The 23,313-nt window shown below is 42.5% G+C and overlaps 2 protein-coding genes across 2 annotated transcripts in view; one reads left to right on the top strand and one right to left on the bottom strand.

Moving 5' to 3' along the window:
* DDX17 (DEAD-box helicase 17) lies at positions 1-20,388 on the top strand. Its single transcript, XM_005150350.3, has 13 exons — positions 1-527; positions 4,579-4,729; positions 6,782-6,881; positions 7,008-7,141; positions 7,845-7,910; positions 8,555-8,696; positions 9,928-10,088; positions 10,184-10,356; positions 10,883-10,993; positions 11,483-11,544; positions 11,936-11,995; positions 16,115-16,351; positions 17,200-20,388. The coding sequence occupies exons 1-13, from the start codon at positions 484-486 to the stop codon at positions 17,721-17,723; spliced, it is 1,965 nt and encodes a 654-aa protein (XP_005150407.2). The 5' UTR covers positions 1-483; the 3' UTR covers positions 17,724-20,388.
* KDELR3 (KDEL endoplasmic reticulum protein retention receptor 3) overlaps positions 20,389-23,313 on the bottom strand; it is a 13,781-nt gene continuing 10,856 nt past the window's right edge. The window contains exon 5 of the mRNA XM_034062832.1: positions 20,389-21,227. Within this exon, the coding sequence (XP_033918723.1) occupies positions 21,187-21,227 (41 nt within the window). The 3' untranslated portion in view covers positions 20,389-21,186. The remainder of the gene's footprint in view (positions 21,228-23,313) is intronic.

Below are 23,313 nucleotides of genomic sequence, written 5' to 3' on the forward strand. Positions count from 1 at the left end.
TTCATCACGCGGGGACCAGACTCAAGTCAAGAACGCTGCGCACCTTCCGTAGCCTGCCTGCCGAGCGGACCAGTGTTTCTCCAAGCGAGCTTAGGGTGTAGTTGGTTTCTGGGAATAGGCGTAGGTATTTGCGAGGGCCGCAGTTTGCGCAGCGCCGGGCCGCCCGTAACGTAACCGAAGCGGGCTGGGGCGGCGGCAGCCATTTTGTGCCGGGAACCCGGAGGAAGAAGACGCTGGTGTCTCCACACTTCACGGGCCCTGGAGCCGACCGAGAGCCCCGGCGTTCCTTCCGCCGACGTCCAGCGGGTCTCTGACCCACTGACCACCTCTTCTCCTTTTGTATCCCACCAAAGAGGCGAGGTGGCGCAAAGCGATTCCTCCGAGACACAGCCGCCTCTGGCTGGCCCGTCTCCTCGAACCCCCAGTCCCTCGCCGTCCCCACGGCCGGCATTCCGCTGCCTCTCTCCCACCCCTCCGGGTGCGATGAGAGGCTTCGGGGACCGGGGCCGCGACCGTGACCGCGGCGGGTAAGGGGCAGGCCGAGCCGGGGGGGAGGTGGCGGGGCGGTGGAGCGACCCGTTTCCCTCGCGTTGAGGGCCTGGTGGGGGGGAAGGCTGGGAGTCGCCGTGGGGATAAGGGGGGTGCATTCTGCTGGCGGTATTGGGGGGCGTTTTGCTCCAGAAATCCTCGGGGGGGGGGGGGGTTGGAGACTTTATTAGTAGTGTTCTGGCAGCAGGGCGGGGGGGGTGGGTTGAGGGGGGTTTATTTGGCTTTTCTATCGTTACTGTGTAACCGTGTGTCCCTGTTTGCAGTTTTAAGGCCTGCATTTCCCCCCTTCCCGTCCGTCCGTCCGTCCCCCCATTTATTTTCTGCCACCCTTCGTTATCCTGCTTCCTTCCCCCCAAGTCACCAAGGTTTTGGTGGCCCGGGCTAGGGTGTTTGGACGGTCTGCCTTTCCGATTGTCATTGCTCCTTCTGGACTGACTAGAAAGATGGCATTTGGTGAAGGATCTTTCTCAGTTTCGCTCCCAAGCTTTATCGTGAGAGGAAATGAGATCGAAAGGTGCTGCCATGCGGGGGACTTGGATCCTCGGGAGGGTGATCTCGGTAAACCTGGCTCTGGATCAGACTTCAGGAGCATGACCAAGCTTAGGTAGCAGTCAGACAGGACTTGTGTGTGTGGCACTGCAGAGGCCTAGTCCTTGATACTCTTGAATCTGCTGTTTACAGGAAGTGTGGCTTGCAGAAGGGTTCTGCAGGTTTGATTATTAGTTTTTTCCTCTTCCGAGGGTGGCAGCAATAAATACAAGGACATTATAGTGTATTACTAGTTTAGGACTTGATTTTTTTTAAGTGTTGAAAGTACTTAGACCTTGATTCCAGGCCTTTTTAAAGAGAGAGCATAATTTAGGAGAGCAGCATTTTCCGTCCTTCAGATCAGTAGTTAGGCCTTCATTCTCAAGGATTGACAGTAAACATTTCATGTGGGTACTGTTGTTACTACCATGAAGGCTAGATCTCAGTTAGTAAGTCTCCCCCACCCGCTTCTGTATTGTTTTCCCTTCCCACTGGGAGATTTGCGTATATTTTGTTATATATTGCAATGCATTTCAACATGTAGTTTCCTGTTGCCTGTGGTGAGATATTACTTGTATTCTTGCGTTATCTCACACCCACATTTCGCACTCTGAAATTAAGATACTTTTTTTTTTTCTCAGGGGAGAGTTCTGGTGTTTTCCCACTAGATTTCCAGCTTAGTTTTTAACACAATAACACTGGAGTAAATGCATTGGCAAGTGTGAGATAGTTCAAATCCCAGCTGGTTTTGGAGTTTAGTGACTGAGTTTGAGTATGCAGCTTTATATACAGTTGCTTAACACTGGCCAAAGCATTGTCACAACGCTTGGCGTGCCTTAACACTTTTGTAATCTCATCTTGCGTAAAGACTTTGATTATAGGTGAGTGTTTCACTCTTAGATGAGGGGTTTTGCATATGTGAAATGAGTATTTGCAAAGTTTGTGGACATTTGCATGGAAAACCTTTTGGCATGTTATCCTGGAAGCTTTAATGCACGGAGATTCAGTTTGTTAGTTATGTTTAATGGTTACAAATATTTTCATACCTTAACAACCGCATGTCATAAATAACCTATCAAATTCTGGGCCATTTTAAAGTTTATCATCTTTTCATTGCTGATTCTTTCATAGGCCAACCAAATTAAATGCATGCTTTCTGGTTTCCTCCTGTCAGGGTGAGTTGTAGGTGACATTTTAGAATTGAAAGTTGGACTGTTTTGCTTTGGAATATAACAAATTTAATTAGTTCTACCCCAGAAATTATGGCACCACTAGCATTAGAGAATATTTTGAGTTGGTCTGAATGTAACACTTGAAAACTTTTGGCAAATCAGCAGAATAATCTTAGATTCAAATCATTTAACTGGAATTTGAATCTTGTTTGACTTGTAATCAGAATGTAAAGTGTCAGTTACTGCCAGTTTAGCTGATAAATTTCAGTCCAGGCAGTGTTTAAGGAGTGCTGCAGGGCTCAGTTCTGTCAGGTCAGTACATAGGCAAAAATGGAGACCTGAAACTATTTGGCTTCTCTATAAAATACATCAGTTCTTCCTTCTGGGTAGTTATGGAGCAAGTATTTGTAGTACCCAGCTGTTTTCAGTGTCCAGTTTTGCAATCAATTCTTCATGTGTTTCATAATGAAACTTCACTGAAACTTTGAACCTCCAGCTGATTTCAGTGAGACTATGGGTTTTGTTAGCACTACTTGGATATAGGAATAGTTGTCATTTTGACCTCAAGTGAGCATGAACAACAGCAAACGCCTCCAGTATAGGTGAATGTGCCTGTAAATTAAAATCTATACTTTCTTTTTTTCTTTTTTTTTCCACTTTGATATGAAAGAAAATGTAGTGCTTAAATGGATTTTTGACATTGCCTTTCACAGGCTTTTTGTGTTACAAAAGTTGCTGATTATGCAGTTTTTTGGGGGGATCCCATAGGCATACCAAGGAAAAAATAAGGTACATTCATAGGAGTGGGAAGAGACTGAATGCACAGTTGCAACAAAGAAAACATTTAAAAAATTGCTTAGCAGGTTTTAAGTTAAATTATCCACCATACTTAGCTTTTCCAACAGTGCAACCCCTTATTTTTTGTTAATGTGTTGATTTAAGTTCTTTTTTCATGGTCTCTTCATCACTATAATTTGTAGTTTGCACTGGAAGCAATTTGAAGACTAAATGTAGGTAATGGCTGAACAGAGTCTTGGGCTTAAGATAATTAAGAAATTTATTTCAGCTCTTCCTTTTTCAGCACCCCTCTCCTTCCAGGTCACTTGTGTCAGAAGATTGCTTTAGGATTTTTGTTGCTTTTGGGTTGTTTCATTAATAGTTGATTTTTATTTTTTTTACTAGCTGGCTGCCTGGGTTAGGTGCAGCCACTTTGGATTTGCTGTCTAAATAAAAGTCTTGTTTTACATGGGCATTTCTCATTAATCCGTATTTTGGAGAAGGCTGTAGCTTTCTTAAGCAAAATCTGAATTAGAACAAAATTTGATAGCATTGGAAAAATACCTTCTGCTGTTTGTACAATACTAATGAGAGCAATGTGACTTTTTTGGTTTTAAAATACATATTTTATAATATTCACAGTAAATAATCATTCTGTGCCACTCAGTTTTCAGTTATTCTTCCAGCTTATTGGCAGAAGCCCATGCTGTGTCTAATGCCTTAACAAGTGATTACAGTCAGTTCTTAATCTTCTGAAGTGTATTACATTAACTGGGTGAAAGCATAATGTGAGTATGAAGACTTACATGAGTAAAAGCAGTAGCTCCTGAGTTGTTCTGCTATTTAGTATTTTTTAGTAAACATTAACTTTTTACTTTCTTGAGTCTTTCTCCAAAGCATTTGAGAGGGGGTATGATTTTTCCCACATACTTTTTCCATTTTGGGCTTGTTGGGTTGTTTTTTTTTCCCCTGTTAGGCACTGGTTTAAAGAAAAAATATGCAATTTTTTTAATTGCTTTGGTACCACATCCACTGATGGACTTCAGGCTTGGCTGGACTTACGTACTTTCTGTTCTTCAGTCTTGGTTTGCTTGATAAGAAAGTAGAGAAGACATAGAGGGGGAGATGCTGAAGTAGCTATTTTTTGTGCAGGACTAACCTTGGGAGAGGTACAAGGAATTTACAGTTAGAGATTTTTGTCATTCCTTTCATCTGACCATTTTGTAAGTGTACTGTCAGTTTCAAGAAGAGGTGAGTGCTGTACAGAGCTGTACCCACAGAGTTGTTTTGAGGGAGGACAGAAACCAAGAGATAGGAGCTTTAAGGCAATGATTTACACATGGCTGTACTGGATGTTTATTTGGGACTGATGAAAGCAGAGTTATGTTATTTCAGGAAGTTGCTTGCCATTGTAGTGATAGGCAGGGGATGACTTATGCTGGATTACTGAGCTCATGTGTCAGCTTGGGGAAAAGAGAGTGAAAAATGCTTAAGAAACTGTAAATTCTAGAGTAATCAAGTACTGTCTTACAACTAATATTGACATTCCCAGGTTTGGAGCAAGTCGTGGAGGTCCTCTTCCTCCAAAGAAATTTGGTAATCCGGGGGAACGTTTACGGAAGAAAAAATGGGATTTAAGTGAGCTGCCCAAGTTTGAGAAGAATTTTTACGTGGAGCATCCGGAAGTGGCCAGGCTTACTCCGGTAGGTTTTCACAGCCTGTTTCATTTTGCCTACAACAGAAAATGTCATGAGTGGAAAAACTTGGAAGCCTGGAGAAGTGTGTAATAGAACTGTTTCTTCCTTAAGCTATTTTGGTACATGTATACTCCACAGGATGCTGTTTCTAGTTGTCTTCAGTAACTTTGCATTCAGGTAAGGTGGCATTTCTGCTGTTAGCTGTTTTTATATGAGAGTATTTTATATTTGGTCTTTTGTAATTTACCATCATAATGCTTGTCTGGTCTAGCTATTTGTCAGCGTAGATAAGACTTGGAGAATTTCAGAGTTGTAGTACTGGGAAGGCCCTGAAGGAGCCTAAACTGGTGAATTAAGAGTTGCAGAAATACATGAGAAAGGTTCAAAAGTAATATTTTATCATAATAATTGAGGCTAAAAGAGACCGTGGGAGATCTCTGTTTTAACTCTCTGCTCAGAGCAGGGCTAATTACAAAACCAGAGCAGGTTGCTTAGCACCTTGTCCTTTTGAGTTTGAATATCCCCAAGGATGGGGAATTTCTTATATCCTCTCTGGGTGGTTGTCCCATGGCTTAATGTTTTTCATGGTATTTCACTCCCCCAAAAAAAAGATTTGCAGCTTTTTCTCTATAGTGACCCATTGGGTAGTTGAAAGTTGGAGTTAAATTGCCTTGGTAGTTCTCTTTTTCACAAGCTAAACAAACCCAGCACTCTGTTTTACATCATGTAGTATATACTCCAGCCTCTGGCTTTCTCCCTGTAATTGGACATGCCCTGGTAGAACAATGTTTTTCTTCTATTGGGGGCTCAAAACTAGATACAGTACCTTGTGTTTACTCCGCAGATATAGTAATCCCCCCCTTCCTACTCAACTTGAGTCTAGTCCTTTTTTTCCCCTCTTTAATGTCTTTGGTATTTAGAAATTAAGAAATTTCATCCTTAACATGAGGACACAAACAAATGTTCTTGCCCAGTTCCATAGTCTTAGAAATCTTTACATGAAGTATTCATAAGATACAAATGTGACATGAAGGAATTGAAGGAGACACTGGCTTTTTAAAGATAAAACAGCTGGAACTACTGAGCCACAGTCAGCATTTGCTGCTGTAGCTGTCTTTGCTGTGTCAAATTCAAAGGATTTTCATGTTTTTCCCAAAAGTTTTTTTCTTTTTTACCATTGCATTCAAGCTCAAGAGATTCTGACACGTAATTTATTACTTTGGCTAAAGTGCTTATTTGGTGTTTGATGTGTATCTTTCTGTTGATACTTAATGAGCATTAGAATAAGGTCATGAATTGTGGAAGCATGTTGCAAAATCCAGTTTGACTTGCAAGGTAGGCTAGGCAAAGATGAAACACTGCTTCTAAGCCTAAAATTATACTTATGTGGATACACATTTCAGAAATATTTTAAGAAGTTCCATTATTATAAAAACTGGGGAGGTCTTAGGGTATCATTGTTATGTTGCCTGGGCTCTTTTTAATTCAGGAAAGAAATGCTGGTTCTGAAAAGATTCCAAGCAACATTGCTGAGTTGCAGGTCGACCAGCAAGAGCTCTGTGTTTAACCACCTCTGCAATGTCTTAATTGAAGGAGAGAACTGCCCTGCCTTGAGCTTGGGCAGAGTATATTAGGGCCGATTTATTTTGTGTAGTTACTAGCACTGTCACATGAAACATGTTTCTTACTAGAAATGGAGGATCAGATAACTTTTGAAGCTTTTTGTCATTTCTGGCCTTTGGAAAAAAAGTCTTAATTCCTACAAATACTATATTAATGCACTTTTCATTAGAAAGGGCTGGTTGGAAGGAGAGACATTAGTCCTCCTAGGCTACATAGAGCCTTTCTCCTCTGAATATTGGAGAAGCTGTGTGATAGCTCAGTCCTAAAACCAAAATCTTTAGGAAGGCTGTCATGTTAGATCTCTGTTTCAACTCAGTTCTCTAACAAAACTGTTACCCAGAGGTGTGAAGTCTGTTAGTAGTTAGAAATATGCATTTTAAGTCTCTGCTGACATTCAGCATTTATCTTTGTGTTTTTTGTTTCCCACTTAAATAGTATGAAGTTGAAGAATTGCGCAGAAAGAAAGAGATAACAATCCGAGGGATGGAAGGCTGCCCTAAGCCCGTGTTTGCCTTCCACCAGTGTAGCTTTCCACGTAAGTATTTTGCCATTCTTTAAGATCATGAGGATTGCTGGGAAACAGTAGCAGGCCTGTTCTGTGTTCTAAAAGGTCTTCTGAAGCTTCAGTTATCCTTTTAATTTTCTTTTCTTAAATTCTTAGAGTATGTGATGGATGCTTTGATGGACCAGAATTTCACTGAACCCACTCCAATTCAGTGCCAAGGCTTTCCACTAGCCCTCAGTGGCCGTGATATGGTGGGCATTGCGCAGACTGGCTCTGGGAAGACGCTGGCAGTATGTATTCTTCCCTTTTATTTATTTAGCTTCCTTGTTGCTTTACAGAACCTACCCTTTGCTACTTGTTAGTAGTAGCGCTTTTCAGTATTACAGGTATCAAGCGGGATCATGACATGCTTTTAAAGCTTGTTTTACACCATCATGGTTGAGACTTTAGTTTCAACTCAACAAGTCTATCTTATTCACAGGCAAATATTTTGTCTCTCTTTTGGGATGCTTAGTCACTTCCCTTTGGTCTAGACTTACGCTGGGGTTTAAAAACCAGTACATGCTGTTATGCAAGTTAAAAGAAGTGTTTGAGTCTTCGAAGTATATGTTAATTTTATTTGCAGTGATTAGGAAGGAATTTTATTTTTCATGAAAAGCTAGGGTTCAGTTCTGCTAACTTAGACTCCAAATTTAAATGAGCTTTCCTTTTAGAGGTACTGAGCAGCTATATTTTGTGCTCATACCAAAGCAGATACAGTTGGTCAGCAGCTCTTGAAAGTCTTCGGTTCTGTCAGATAAATGCAAGTGTTTTGTTTTTTGCAGAAACATTTTTATATAGGCAAGGATTCTTGCTGTGTCTCACATCAGGTGTTAGTTTCTTGAAAGAATGTTAGGCTAAAGGGGCTCTGCTGTGATCCACTTGTCATGGCAGGAGGTTGTTGGCATTGAATATTGAAGTCCTGTGTCTTGACTTAAAATTCTTTTGTTTTAGTACTTGTTGCCTGCAATTGTTCACATCAACCACCAGCCATATTTGGAGAGAGGGGATGGCCCAATTGTAAGTGCTTGTTGATTCTCTTCTTTCTTGTATGTATGTCATGGTGTTGTTAATGTGTACTTTAGTTGGTACATCAGAACAGGAAGTAGAGAAATGTTTACTATCACAATGTGAACATCCCACTCAGTTGAGATTCTGTGCATTTGGTGACATAGTCTAAAGATATTTAAATGTTTTAGATAATAAGACCATATGGTCCAACTTTGCTTATGGTATCTATGCGGAGCACTTAAGTTAGGGATATGTATGCAGCTTGGTTATCCTGAATTGATTCTGGGGCTGTTCAGCCTGGAGAAGACAAGCTGCGTGGAGACCTCAGAGCAGCCTTCCAGGTATCTGAAGGGAGCCTACAAAGATGCTGGAGAGGGACTGTAACAGTAGAACAAGGGGCAATAGGTTCAAACTCAAATGGGTGGGATTTAGGTTAGAAACGAGGAAGAAATTCTTTATAGGGAGAGTGGTGAAGGCTGCCAGGGAAGCTGTGGCTGCCCCATCCCTGGCAGTGTTCAAGGCCAGGTTGGACACAGACTTGAACAACCAGGTCTAGTGTGAGGTGTCCCTGCCCATGGCAGGGATGTTGGAACTAGGTGATCTTAAGGACCATTCCAATCCTAAACATTCTATGGTTCTCATTCCTTTTGCAGTGTCTGGTTCTAGCACCTACTAGAGAGTTGGCCCAGCAAGTACAGCAGGTGGCTGATGATTATGGCAAATGTTCAAGGCTGAAGAGTACCTGCATATATGGAGGAGCACCCAAAGGTCCCCAGATCAGGGATCTAGAAAGAGGTAATGTTAAAATGGGTGTTTGCAGTTTCTGGAGGAGGGGGTATTGTAAAATTTCTGTAAAATCACCTTCTTAAAACCTTTTTGGAAGGGGTGTTTGTGAATGAATCTCTAGTTGCAATGATACTTCATGAGGTAGTTCTCTTTGTTGTATATTGACTTACTTGAATATTAGATTTCATTTGTATTTTCTGTTTGAACTTGTGAAGATCATCAAGACATCAGAAGGGGAAAAAGAAAATTTAGCAGAAAGATAACATGTTTGTTATTTTGAGGAAATGCAGTAGCAGCAGGGCTATGTTCAGATCAATGTGGGAAACACCCCCAGCTGTGATCTTTGGGGTATTTAGTGAATTTACTTTAGAGGAGTACATCATTGACAGCAGAGATTGCAGTTCATTCAGTCTCCCTGCAGACCACTGCCTCCATTAGAAATCTAATTCTTGTATGAGCTTTATAGAAACTGGAAATACACCCAGCTTTGTCAGCTCTGAGGGGTCCAGGTTGACACAAAGATCTGCAAAAATACTCTGCATCTCTAAGTGCAGTATCTAGAAAGCTTCTGGGGTTTTCCTCTGCCCCATCTCCTTGCTTCCCTAAATTTACCTTGTGTGGACATTTCAGTGACACTGAAGGACTTACCTATAAGGTTTGGGAATCAGTGGAAACCAGTCCCTGTTAAGGAATGTATAAATTGTAAATTGCCATACCCAATATTGGTTTATGAGTATTTGAATTCTGTTTTTATGCTAACATATGCAGGCAGGATGGTTATCTGTCACTATTGGTTCATAATTGCTCAGTATTAAAGCCAAAAGGTGGAAGTAACTTGACCTGCATAGCAACAGAAGCACCTCATGTTTGATTAACATGAGGAGTTTAGCTGGAATTCGCTCTTTATTTTTAGAGAGCTGTCTAGACTGAATAGTTCTGGATGAAGGTGGGTCAGGCTTAAGGAGCAGCTTATTGTACTCTGATTTTTGGACAGCTCTTCAGTGGTGGTTTCTGACAGTAAGCTTTTAGTTTCTGTACTGTATTATTCTAATGGCACCGTAACAGTAATTTCAGAATGAAAAAAAATGAGGCCTTCTACTGAAATGACTCAGTCTTTGGTAGGAATGAGGGTGGTGCTTTTTTTTTTCTTAAACAATTTTGCTCTGGAAGGTGATTCATTCTGACTAAAAATACCGATTGACATTCAAAGGAAGAGCCTTACTCTTATTCTTTTTTGAAGGTGTGGAGATCTGCATTGCTACACCAGGTCGCTTGATTGACTTCCTTGAAGCAGGAAAGACCAACCTTCGTCGGTGTACATACCTGGTGCTGGATGAAGCAGACAGGATGTTGGACATGGGTTTTGAACCCCAAATTCGTAAAATTGTAGACCAGATAAGGGTGTGTGAACCTTGTAAAAGGACAGATCCTCTGATTTCCCATTCAAGGTTCAGTACCTTAAATCCTTAAATGAATCTGTATTCCCTTTATCTTAGCCTGACAGACAGACCCTGATGTGGAGCGCGACCTGGCCAAAAGAAGTGCGCCAGCTTGCCGAGGACTTCCTGCAGGATTATGTTCAGATCAATGTGGGAAACTTGGAGCTGAGTGCCAACCACAATATCCTGCAGATAGTGGATGTATGCATGGAAAGCGAGAAAGACCATAAGTAAGCTGATTTTCCTACCGTTTCACTTGGGTTTTTTGGCTGCACTTGAAGAACTGACATTATTTTGTGAGCCAAATACAAATTCTGAATAGTGAAGTTATTTGTAGTATTATTTAACCTTGGACTGTTAAAAAAAAAAGCCAATCCTGTAACTAACTTATCTTTTGGGTATGTTCTAACCATACTGTTGTACAACAAACCTACATAAAATCATAGAGTGGTTAGGGTTGGAAAGGACCTTAAGATCACCTAGTTCCAACCCCCCTGCCATGGGCAGGGGCACCTCACCCTAGACCATGTTGCTTAAGGCTCTGTCCAGTCTGGCCTTGAACACTGCCAGGGATGGAGCATTTACTGCTTCTTTTTGGCAACCTGTTCCAGTGGCTCACTACCCTCACAGTAAAGAGCATTAGGTATAAGTGATACCTACATATTTTGGGGGATGTGTGTTTTGTATGTATCCAAGAGAGTGCTCCTATATTCTTGTATATGTGGATACACATTTTGGCTTTCATGTCTATTTTAGACTGATACAACTGATGGAAGAAATCATGGCAGAGAAAGAAAACAAGACTATCATCTTTGTGGAGACAAAGAGGCGTTGTGATGATCTCACTCGAAGGATGCGCAGAGATGGGTGATTAGCTTTTCCTCTCCTTCCCCTTTTTAGTGGGAAATAGAAACTGTGATCAAAAGCTGTAAGGTTTAAATGTTCATGATGCTGTTTTGGGGCACAACTTGTCCATTCTTTTCTTGTCTGAGTTCAAATTTGATTTCTCAGAAGTTTCCAGTCCATCAAAGCATTAGTGCAAGATTAGTGCAAGAGAGCATTTGTAAGCTGTGCAGCTTCTAGTGTATCAGAATACTGATACACTGATTGGGACTATATCAGTACAGCAAATGTAGTTTGGCTTAGATGGTTGTGTATGTAGGTAAGGGGATTAATATGCAAGAGACAAACCACTATATGTGCTGGGTAGATACAGGCCAGAATAGGAGGACAGGGATTACATATTTCTCAAGTCTCTTTTGTTTTTTGCCTTTTTACCAAAATACCAGTAAAGCTTCCTGTTGTCTTTAATGTATGTTCTTTCTGTCTATAATAATGTGGATCTTTGTTTGGCAGTTGGCCAGCTATGTGTATCCATGGAGACAAGAGTCAGCCAGAAAGAGATTGGGTGCTAAATGGTGAGTCCATCACTGAGGGGAGAATAGCTTGGGCCACTGTACTTAATTAACTGAGGCATGATTTCTCTGGTCATCTGTTGATGTTTTGTCTCTATACCAAATAGATACATTTCAAATGAACTTGCTTTACCTTTGTACTGTTTATTTCAGTACTTGTATTTGCTGGTGTTTTTTTTTTCCTTGACAAAAACACAGTGGAAGAATTACTTAACCCACAGAGCTGGATTTTGAGGAGTAGTTGACACCTGACACCTTATATTCTGACTCGCTGGGGTTTCTGACATTGAACTGTCTTACCTAGAGTCTGCAAAATGAGCATTTAATGTAAATCAAGTGCAGGTAACTTGGTCGTTTTGAAAAAGCTTACTTCATAGCATACTTTGTTTTACAGAGTTTCGTTCTGGAAAGGCTCCTATCCTCATTGCTACTGACGTTGCATCTCGTGGGCTAGGTTTGTACACATAGACCACTCTTGCCTACTGCTGAGTATTTTTCTTCTTTGGACTGAAATATGCTTTCTTAAAAAAAAAATCAAAGCGTGATTTTCCCCCACATGTGAAATACGTTTTTTAACATTAATCTTTTTTTTGTCTTTCATATTCAAAGTCTCTTCCTGCTCCTAATGAACAGGCTTTGGTCTGCAGCAAGGCCTAGGCATGACCAATCGATCGCCAAGAGGGAGAAGAGACGTCCAATTATGCAACCCAACCCTTCCACTACACTCCTTTCCCAAATCCAGCTTTTGTTGCTGGATGATAGGGATGGATTGCTCTCAGTTCAGACCGTGTCAGATAATGTCCCAAGTAGGAAGCTGTGGGAGAGCATTACAAGAGCCAATAGCTAATATTCTCCCCATATGACACACCACAGATTTGAGCATACCAGCCCCAGTGTACATGCATGTTTACCCCATAGATGCATCCACATCTGAGAAAGCACTGCTCCAGATCCTTGACACGTAACCTTCCCTCCTCTGTGTTCCTTCTAGGCAGGACCACTGAGATTATACATGGCCTTTAAACACATTACCCAGATGTGTAACTGAATCAAAATTGCACAGCTCTGTTCTGGTGGTACGAAAATGATCTGTCTGGATGCATCACTTGTGCCCCCATTTTTAATAAGCATATTTGTATTGTGAAATGCTGTGTGCTAAACACAGTCCTTGTGCATCTGCCCACTCTAGGAGGATGGTGTCTCAAATGCTCAGAGTTTAATAACAGACATTGAATACCCTCCCTGAGTTTGGTAGCACATAAACAACTTGTGGGTCAGTGTCTCACTGTAAGAAGTTTTAGACAAAATTCCTGCAAATCGGTGCAGATAAGCTCAGAGAAATCTCTTTGTTAAAAAAATCTCAGCTATCTGCACTCTTTATTTGTCATGTGCTGAAAGGGTGGCTGTGTTGTGCATCGTATGGTCACTTTAATACAGGCAGACCATTGCTAGACTTGGCAGCCTTTGTTCACACAACCTTCACCCCTTCTTCCCCTCCCCTTCAAAAATTGTCCAACACTTCCTCAGAGAAGTGATTCTATGGACTTCAGTCTCTGCCCTCTAGGGTCATGTCTGGACCTGTGCAGTTAGAACTTGGGCCTGTTGGGAGAAGGGACTGAGGCCTGAAACCACTTTATATGAAAGAGAGCTGCTTTCTCTAGCAGCATTTTTTAAACAGGCTTGCTATGTGCTGGTAGCTTCTTTGTGCATCTTGCCTAGACATTTAAAACAGCCTCCTCCCCCTCAAAAAAAAACCAACAAACCACTCCCCCCAAAACTACTCAATTGGATAACACTTCGGAAAACAGTCTCCCCACTTCCCATCCTCCACTTCACTTGAGCTGAGGGGGAAAGGTACCAGAGTCTGTTTCTTGTTACTGAACAACATCTCAGCTTGTTTTGGGGCCCTGAGTTTGCTGCTTCTTAAAATTAAGTCCCTTAACTGGCAAACTTCTGGACGACTTCCTCCAAGATCCTGGAAAGTGAAGGCTTCTACCTAAATAACATAAAACAGGGGCGCGCGCCTTTTGGCTGAGTCACCAGGGCTTTCCCTCTTCCTAATGGAACATTGGTTTCAAAAAAGCTTCTTCCAGGTAAGTTTGGAGTCCCATAATGACTGCTTTGTGATAATTCCCTGGAGTGAGGTCCTCTCTCTGCACTGATTTATTTTTTACTTTATTTTTTGTTCAGTTTATTAAACTAAAAACATTGAATTTGTTTTGTTTTGTTTTCTTTAACAGAAGCTTTGATATCAGCTGCAGGTCATTCTCAGTGCAGGGGTGGGGGCACATCTACATTGATGGTCTGAACAGCTCTCTAGACTAGCATATTTGCTAGTTTATGTCTGTCCTGATTACTAATTGGAGACTGCCTGTGCCACAGGGTACTCTGATGGTCTGACAAAGGGAATGTTTCTCAGGTAGCTGTCAGAAATGGTTGAGAGTTGCAGTTCTTGATCCTGCTACATTATCTTCTAAAGGCGCAGGAAGATTGCAAGTGTGCGCAGACACTTTGGAGCATGCTAGACTGGAGAAGCCAAGTCTTGTACTTGCTCTGGTATTTTCTTCAGTGAGCTGTGTGCTCTACCAGGACCACTTTCTAATCTGGAAAACACCCTTGCGTTTTCCTGCTTTCCCATTCTTCCCACTCCTCCCCAGTCAGGTCAGTTCATCTTCCTTGATAGCTGCAATTACCTGTGCTTTCTGCTGGGAAAGCATGTCCTTGTGGTAATCTATACCTCTGTGGTAATTCAAGTCACTTGGCTACTAGTGGATGTGCAAAATGGGACTGACTGAGAATCATGTAGCCTGCAGCTTGTCAGACTAGTTCCACCCTGGCTGTGAAGATGAAATCTGTCATATGTACTCCTCTCTTTACTTCACTATTCCTTATAAAAAAACCCTGTTGCAACAAGGACCCTAGCTGGAGACTCGCGCAGCCCCCTGTGAAACCTGCCTTCTCACTCCCTTTTTTTGGTGTGATTCAGGACTTTGGAGTCAGCAAAGACTGAGGAGCCCCCTCTTTGCTGTAATAAGAAACAGACGTCAAGTCCCCCTCTTTGTCACTACAACCCTCTTGTTTTTATTTTTCCTACAACCCCTTTGAAATTGATGCAGTCTGGGCAATAGATGCAGTCTGACCCTTTGGATGTCATTTTTGTATCTTCATTTTTTTGACAATTGCCCCCAAGAACCCCAAATAGGGGACAAAAAGCGTTGGAGGACCTGAAACTTTTACCTGAAGCCAGGTTCTCCGGCGCTTCACAACCAAATGGGGCTACAGAGAAGCGTCTAAGCCAGTTCACAGAGCGAGCGTGTGTGGGGACTTCTCGCTGCCATGGACCCTTGATGCATGCTCCCCGCGCTCCAGTGGTCCCGTGTCAGAGGGCGGAGTTTTCGAAAGGAGGCCGCCAAAAATAAAAGGCAAAGAGACGGGATCGGCTGCAGCGGTTTCCCACAGGAGGAGGGAGTGTGCATCGGTCTGGTAACAAACAGAGAATGTTTTTCTCTTTAAAACAAAGCACAAAACCAAAAAAGAAAGGAAATCACAAAAATCTGTGTTTTATCTTGGATATTTTCAGAATATTCTTCTTAAAATGCAGATTTTAAATTTTTTTTTAATGAGCTGTTAGGGTGCTTACTGTAATACCATGCTTTTAAAAGATACTGTAAGAGTAAATATGTGCTTTTGGTACTTTAGGTGCTTGCACTGAAGCATTGCACTAACATTTACTCTGTTCCTGTTCCATAAGTTTACAAAGTCTCTTCCCGTAAGGTACAAAGTTCTCGTCTCCTAAATTTTAATAATACTTTGCAGACAGAGCAATCTGGATGATTTAATTTCGTGCTTCCCTCTGATACTGGAAGAAGAGAATTGCTAACAAAATTCACAATTGTCCAAATTACAGAATCTTGCCAGAAGTAGATGGAACAGCACGGTAAAATGTTAGTGCAACGCGTTCTGGTGATAATTACAAAGCTGAATTAAGATACTGTAGGTCTGAATAATTTGTAATGAGTTGGCTGAATAATACTAATGTAATTGGAGTATCTTAAGCTTTAGGCAAGGGAAAGTAGTCACCGTATTTTATTAGGACTGTAAAATATTTTTAAGATTGCCTTTTATTTCATGTTACTGAGTGGAAGGTAAGTGATCTTACTACTGTTATTGCTAGACTTCTCCCAACAGAGTAAAAGCTTTACCATGGCATTTCTGCCCTTCCTTCACCCCAGTTTGCTCTGTCTGATGGTGGCATTTTCACTTTCCAGATTGCATTTTTAAAAATAATAATAAAAAATAGTACAGAATTCATTTGGCTTATTCACAGACACTGTTGTCTTGGACACAGAAAGACAGAGAAATGCATTCCGGGGAGGATAAATATAAGTCTTCTACTCTTTTGGGATGAGTCTGTCTTGTGTTTATTCCATGCAATTACTAACTTTGTATTTTTTTTTCTTATTACTGTCACCTGCATTCGTGCTCCCCACCTTTCGTTGGCACGTCCTCTCTTCTTCTCCCCTTTCCTCAACCCTCCCCCTTCACTGTGCTTCGCACATGGGCGCTTCACAAGATGTGGAAGATGTTAAATTTGTGATAAACTACGACTATCCGAACAGCTCTGAAGATTATGTGCACCGTATTGGCCGTACCGCACGTAGTACCAACAAAGGTACTGCCTACACCTTCTTCACACCAGGAAACCTGAAACAAGCCAGGGAGCTTATCAAAGTTTTGGAAGAAGCCAATCAAGCCATCAATCCAAAGCTGATGCAGCTTGTGGACCACCGAGGAGGAGGAGGTGGTGGAGGTAAAGGCACATGGTAAAAGGGCTACACAGGGAATAGGTTCCCTATTTTGAGGGAGGGAAGATTAAAAGAGGGAAGTAGGAAGTGCAGTTGTAAGGTAACAAACAGTAATAGAATCATAGAATTGTAAAATCAACTAGGTTGGAAAAGACCTTTAAGATCATCAAGTCCAACCTTCACCCCAGGACTGCCAAGTCCATCACTAAGCCATGTCACTAAGGGCCTCATCTGCACAGCTGCTGAACACTTCCAGAGATGGTGATTCCATTATTTCCCTGGGAAGCCTAATAAAGCTGATTTGTACCCAAGTTTTTAGCATGTTTTGTAGGTGTAGTTTTTACCTGTTCAACAGAGGGGTACTCCACTGTTTTACTCTAGCTGTCGAAATTCTTTTTTCTCTGGGTAAGATCATCACAGGGCTAATTTTGCTTGAATGAATGAATTCCTGCAGCTCCTGCCTAAGCACAGGCAGCAAGATGTGTGCACACACGTGCAATATTGAAATGAGTAAAGGGATACACTGACTTTGCCTTCAGGAACTGAGGCTGTTTTTCTTTCCATTCCCTGAAGGAATAATAAGTTTCCTTATATTTCCAAATTGTTAATTTCTTCTGTTTCCCTGTCTCCAAGCACATGCATTAAGAACCCTTTTTGAACTTTCATATTTACACCTTGAACAAAGTGGTGTATTATGCACAGCTGTGCAGGGAAATTATAGTCAGTCAAAAGAACTTGCTCCTTGGTGGCTAAATTGTGGCTGCAGAAGGGGGAGAAAGGGTGGAATAATTGTACCAGAGTTCATTGTTTAAGCCTTGTTCACGGTACTAAATCTTAATGTATCCATCGCCAGGAGGTCGTTCTCGTTACCGAACGAGCAGTTCAGTAAACAACCCTAACCTGATGTACCAGGAAGAGTGTGACAGGAGGCTCCGGGGAGTGAAAGAGGGCCGGAGAGACTCGGGTGGCTTCAGAGATCGTGAGCGTGGTGAGAGTTATGCCAACGGAGCCAACAAGACCTATGGCAGTGCCTACGGGAGCCCAAATTCTGCTTTTGGGGCAGCACAGAGCCAGTATGGTTACACTCAAGGGAGCTATGGAGCAGCTGCCTATGGCACGAGTGGCTATGGCACTGCAGAGTACAGTGCTAGTGGCTATGGTGCCAGCACCACAGCTGCCACTGCTGGGAGAACCTCACAGAGCACTACCCAACAGCAGTATGCAGGGATGGTGGGGCGCTCGGGCCAGCAGCCACAGCCGCTCATGTCACAACAGTTTCCGCAGCCCCCTGCCACTAACGTGATGGGCTATATGGGACAGACTGCCACCTACCAGTACCCCCCCCCTCCACCTCCTCCACCCCCCTCCCGCAAATGAGACCATTCACCACTGGGGACCAGTGTAGACCTTTTGCATTTAAAGGAACCTTTTCTTTCTCTTCTTTCCCATTGTGATGTCTCTCTCATGCAGGTTAGACTTTAGAATTCACCATTCACATCCCTTGAGCCCATCAGAAATGGCCCCTAGTCCACATTACTGACCCTGTCCTCCTTTTTTTTTTTTTTCCTTTTTTTTTTATTAAGAGATATATATAGCTGACTGGGAAATGTATTATTTTTTGTCTTGCATGTTGAGGAAATTGGAAGTTTTATTTTCTCTAAAAGAAATGGGTATAAAGCAGATAGGTGCCAGCTTGATCATCTTGGTGTCTTAAGGTTTGTGTGAAAACTTTCTTTTGAGGGGGAGAAGTTGCTATCCTGTAACACATTCACTTAAATTCAGGAAATACCAGAGAGAGAGAGGAAATTTTGGAAAGCCAAAAAGCACTTGATTTAAAATTATAAATGCAAGGGAGCAATGCTCACTTCTCCTAATCATTTTTTGGGTTTTTTTAATAGCTCACTATTACTGCTTGTAATCCATTGTAGGTGACTTTCTATAGGAAAACTCTGCTCATTTGTCTGAGCTGGGCGGCGTTCGGAGTAGTGCCCCAGGTATGTTGCTGGAGTTTTCTACAGCTCTGGAAGCAGTGGCCCCATCTTCTGGTACCTGTAGCAGCCTGCAGTAGGGAAGCTGGGATTAAAACCCCCATGATAAAAACCAAACCTCTCTTGGATTCAGTACTTGAAAGCCACAGAGTTGTTGTAGGTACCACAGGGTATGTTAGCCAAAGAAGTTCTTTCCCTATAATTGTTAAATTGCAGCATGGAAAATGCGTGGAGCTTGGTTATCCTCAAGTTGGTTTCTGCTCTCAGATTCTTGTTAATGTGTTTATGGAGAGAAGTCTTATTTGAGAGCCCAGAAACTAAACAGAACTGAGATGATAAACAACATTTCTTGTTTGTCCATCCTTCACAGACAAACATACCTCGGGGAATGTTCCGAATGCCGCTATGCCAGATAAAATGTGACAGAGTTTTCCACACTTAGATTTTAGAGGTTTGAATAGGGTGGGCTGGGAGTGGGAGGGCAAGGGGAGGAAGGGAGGAGGTTGCCTGGGAATCTCCTTTTCATGAGGTAAGCAGTGAGCTGGTTAGTGCATCTTGATTCCAAAGCTTGATTTCTTTTGTACCTTGCTCTGACTATTGCTTTTTCTGGCTTTTGAGTGCATTTCCCTGCTCCATTGGTCCCTTTGGGCTGAGCTCTCGCAGGTAGGTAGCATTTTAGAAAATGTTAGAGAAGAGTGAAATTTTAGTAAATACGTACATAAAACTTGTTTATTTTACAGGCTAAGGTGGGTGTGAGGGGGCTTCCCCTTTAGTAAAGCATGTTGTTGACTTGTTATTTCTAATACCAGACAGTTCAGAGACAGTAGATGGTAACAGGAGTTGGCTGCTCTTGATCTGATAATATGACAAAAGAATGGATACATCTCCTGCTTTGTGAGGCATAATCTTTGCATTATGAGATTGCAGAGGTTTGGGTTTTTTTCTGTTGGCATTCTTGCATATATGTATGAACAAGGCAGCCTGCTCCTGTAGTAGAGTGGAACTTCTTATAGCCCAGGAAGAGACCTTGCTTATACAGAACTGATTTCTTTTTTAATTTAATTTCTTCCCAGAGTAAAATTTTGGGGGGGTGAATGCGCTTTTTTTTTAATTTGCTTTGTTTTGTGCAGTACACAGGTAGGTTGTTGACACAGAAGGAAAAGAGAGAGATCTTCCAGACCTTTGTTTCCCATCTTCTAATTCCAGTGTTTGGGCAGGAAGTTTCTTTGCTTGTGTTAAGTGAAAGCCAGAAACATTTAGTTTATGCAGGCCTGACTGATTTGTCTTTGGCCTCCCTCACAAGCAAATGCATAGGCTGGGGGGGGGGGTTGGTTTTGGGGTTTTTTTCTTTATTTTTTAAATCTGTGAGTTCAGTGCAGAAATGTGTTCAAGGGTTGGAGGAGTAGGACATCTCACTCACTGGCTTTAAAAAGGGTTCTCTGGACCACCAGAGCTGCCTTATAGTCTGCTTTCACTTCTTTTGGGCGGACTTGTGCAGATGTAAACATCTATGCCAAGTCTTGCAGTGCTTCATTGCCATCGAAGGTCAGCTGCCGTCCAGGGTCTCAGGTCAATTCAGAGTGTTAACCAGACTATTGAATGCTTAAATGCACCGTGGCATGTGCTGCCCCTGTCCCACCTGGTGCTCTCTGCTCTGTTCCATATACCAGCTGGAGGGCCCTTGCTGATAAAGGCATTAGCATCTAGTATTGTTTCAGTCTGTTTGTTTTCAATCTGTAAAAGTTTGTGGGAGTGTCAGATTGGGTGTCTCCTCCCCTCCCACTTCCTGAAGCAATTTACTGTTTGGACTTCTCTAAACAGTTGGAAGGGTTAGTGGCTTTGTGTGGGATCAGCATCTTGTTTCACACACCTGCTGGTCTCTGAACACATTCCTGTTGTATTAACGAAGACTTGAATTGAGAGATTCATAGATCTGTGGTGTTCAAGACACAGGATACTAAGAGCTATGTTACTATTCTTAGTTTGTAAATTGTCCTTTTGATACCATCTTGTTTTCTTTTGTAGGTATAAATAAAAACACTGTTGACAATAAATTGTGAACTTTGTCTTTATTTTTGGAGTGTAAAGCCATCTTTGCCCCTGTTCTTCCCAGTTCTTAAAAGTCAAATTGAAGCAGTTGGAAACACCTCTTGGTAACCCACTGGATTTTAATCATTGTGGTCCCTGTTTGTAGAACACAAGGAACTGTCACTGAGAGTGAGTGAGTGGGGACGATGTTTGAATACTTGGGGAATTGGAAGATTCATGTCATTCAAAGTGGATGTGTTTAGCATGAATGTTACAAGACCTGAGCAGAATGAGGGTCAGGCAGAGTTAGCTTTCAGGAGGATGTTAGTCCTCACAGAGTTAAAGTAACAGCTTGTGGCCACATCTGACACAGCAGATACTACATGTGACATGCACCAGTGGCCTTTATATACATTATCAGACTTAATAAGTACCATGTTCCTTTTTCCATAGGGGCTTGGTAAAGGACTGAAGTACTAAAGGTAGCAATAACTCCCTTCTACTCCATGTGCTGCCTCAGGGTGAAGATAGGGGTGTGGTTTTTGGAGGTAGATGCTGGGAAGAGCTGGGAGAGAATAATTTGCATTACTTCAGTATTGGCCAGCACAAATTATTAGCACCAAATTCAAGTAAGAAGAAATGAAAAGTAGAGGGGAAAAGTCTTGTATGGAGGAAAAGCGCCTCAGCTTTTCAGGCTTTGTTGTCTTCCTGGCCCTGGGTTGAAACTCAGCTGATCTCCATTGGTCAAAAAGAGCCAGGGAAGGAAAACTGTGATCTTGACAGCTTCATCTCCAGGTTTTCTTGTGTTGTCTATGGAAGTGTTTTCAAACAGGCATGGGAAGACTTAGCTTCTTTCCTTTTAGGACTGTGCAAAGAGAAAGAGAAGGTAATGGAGGAACTCAGGAAATTCAACTGATTGTTTCGGTTATATGTTGTTTTACTTGCTATTTAAAGTGTTAGGTAGTGGGTTGACAGGTTTGCAAACAGCGATGAGATTGTGGCTCTTGAATTAACCTTGGGTACCCTCCATGTGCTGCTGTAGGCCAGGAGGATTTGAGTAGCACAACTGTCCTCAGTCGTGACTCTGCTAACAGCTCCAGGGAATCCTGTTCATTGTGGAAGGAGCATCTTGGAGAGTTTAATGAGAAGGGTAAAAATAGGGAATCCTTAGAATGGGAGAATTTGCAATCTGTGGTAGGAGATGCACACTGCAAATTTGTTTCTAAGGCGGGAAATTCACAACCTATTTATGTTAAAGGAAAAGCTTTCCTCTTCCATGGTTCCTCCTTCTCATGCCTCTTTATTTCCTGGTATTTTTCTTGATGAATATGGAATCTACTGTTCTATCCCCAGTGTTTCTTCACCCATTTAATGGAGAATAGGTCTGAATAAAAGGTCTGTGGCTGGACACCTCCCTGAGCTTGCCCCATCTATCTGAGCTGGAAATTGGGATGGGAGGGAGACCTTTTGGAAATACCAGGGCTTGTAGGCCTGGGTGAGGTGGATGCAGAAGTAGTGCTGTGGGCTGCATGGTGGTCAGCCTCACACTCAGGTTGGTGGTGTCCTGGTGGTGTACCCCAGAGGTGGGCACTGGAGCCAGTACTGCTCAAGGGCTTCTTTGCGTGCCAGAGGGAAGGCCAGAGTACACCCTCACTGATCTGCTGATTGTGCACAGCAGAGGGGAGTGGCTGAGGCACCAGGTGGGGTAACAAGAACCCTGCCAGGCTGGAGAAGTGGGTTGGTGGGAATTGCATGAAGGTCAGCAAAGGGAAATGAATGCCACATCCTGCCCCTGGAGTGCAATAACCCCTGTGCTTCAGTAGCACATGATAGAGCTGTCCCACTGGGAAGCTGCTCAGGCAGAAAAGGCCATTGGTGTGCTGATGGACACCAAGTAGAACATGGGCCAGCAGTGGAGCAAAGAATGCAGACAGTCTCCTGAGCTGCATCCCTGGCAGGTCAGGGGAGGTGATCATTCCTCTGTCCTCAGCCATGGTAAGGCCACACCTGGAGTGATGGGTCCAGCTCTGGGTTCCCAGAACAAGAGACATGGATGTACTGGAACAAGTCCAGAAAGACTGAGGCTAGAGCATCTGACACAAGAGCACAGGCAGAGATTGCTCAGCCTGAAGAAGGCTGAGGGGGATCTTACCTGTGTGAATAAATGCCTTGATGGGAGGAGTAAAGGAGGTCCAGACTTTGCTTAGTGGTACCCACTGACAGGGCAAAGGGCAATGGGACCTTGAACGACCTGCTGTGAGCAGTAGGGTGGATGAGATGATCCCCCCCATAGCTCCCAACCTCAGCCGTTGTGTGAAATACAGGCTTTTGGAAGCTGAAAGCTTTCTTGGAATATCTTTCAGATCTTTGTGTTAAACAGAAAGGAGCTCGTTCAGTTTTGAAAACAAGATAAAGACAAGTCACATTCTATAAAAATCCCTTTGCAATGCTTTGGTATAGGCTGTGAAGCCTTTTTAACCACATTTATATAACACACCTTTGCTTTTTTTGTTGCAGCAACGCTGCCCTTTTGTCTGAGCTCTTCAGTGCTAGAAATGTTTTGAAAAGATGGGGTTTTTTTTACAAGAGTGTAAGAGAGATGCAACCTGCTATAATATTGCTGGTTTTCACAAATGACTGCAAAGCATTTGCGTGTCTTCAGACACCTTTTCTCTCTCCTGAGCCAGAACATTTGTGTAAAAGACAAAAAATCAGTTCTCTTCCTGCTGTGATATCCCAACGACAAATGTTTCTTTTTCTGCCTCCTGTATCATCTAAATTTTGCAGCTCTATCACTAGCAATGTGAGACTGAAAGGCAGCAGTTGTTTTTCCCCCCTTTTTGTTCCACCACCCTCAGCTACAAAGGATATGGATTTCTCACAAAATATAGAAGCGCGCAGGATACATGAATTGAATGAAACTAAAATGGGAATTAGTTTAAGGACAAAGA

This window comes from Melopsittacus undulatus, chromosome 5 (assembly GCF_012275295.1).
Source record: "Melopsittacus undulatus isolate bMelUnd1 chromosome 5, bMelUnd1.mat.Z, whole genome shotgun sequence".
Lineage (NCBI taxonomy): Eukaryota > Metazoa > Chordata > Aves > Psittaciformes > Psittaculidae > Melopsittacus > Melopsittacus undulatus.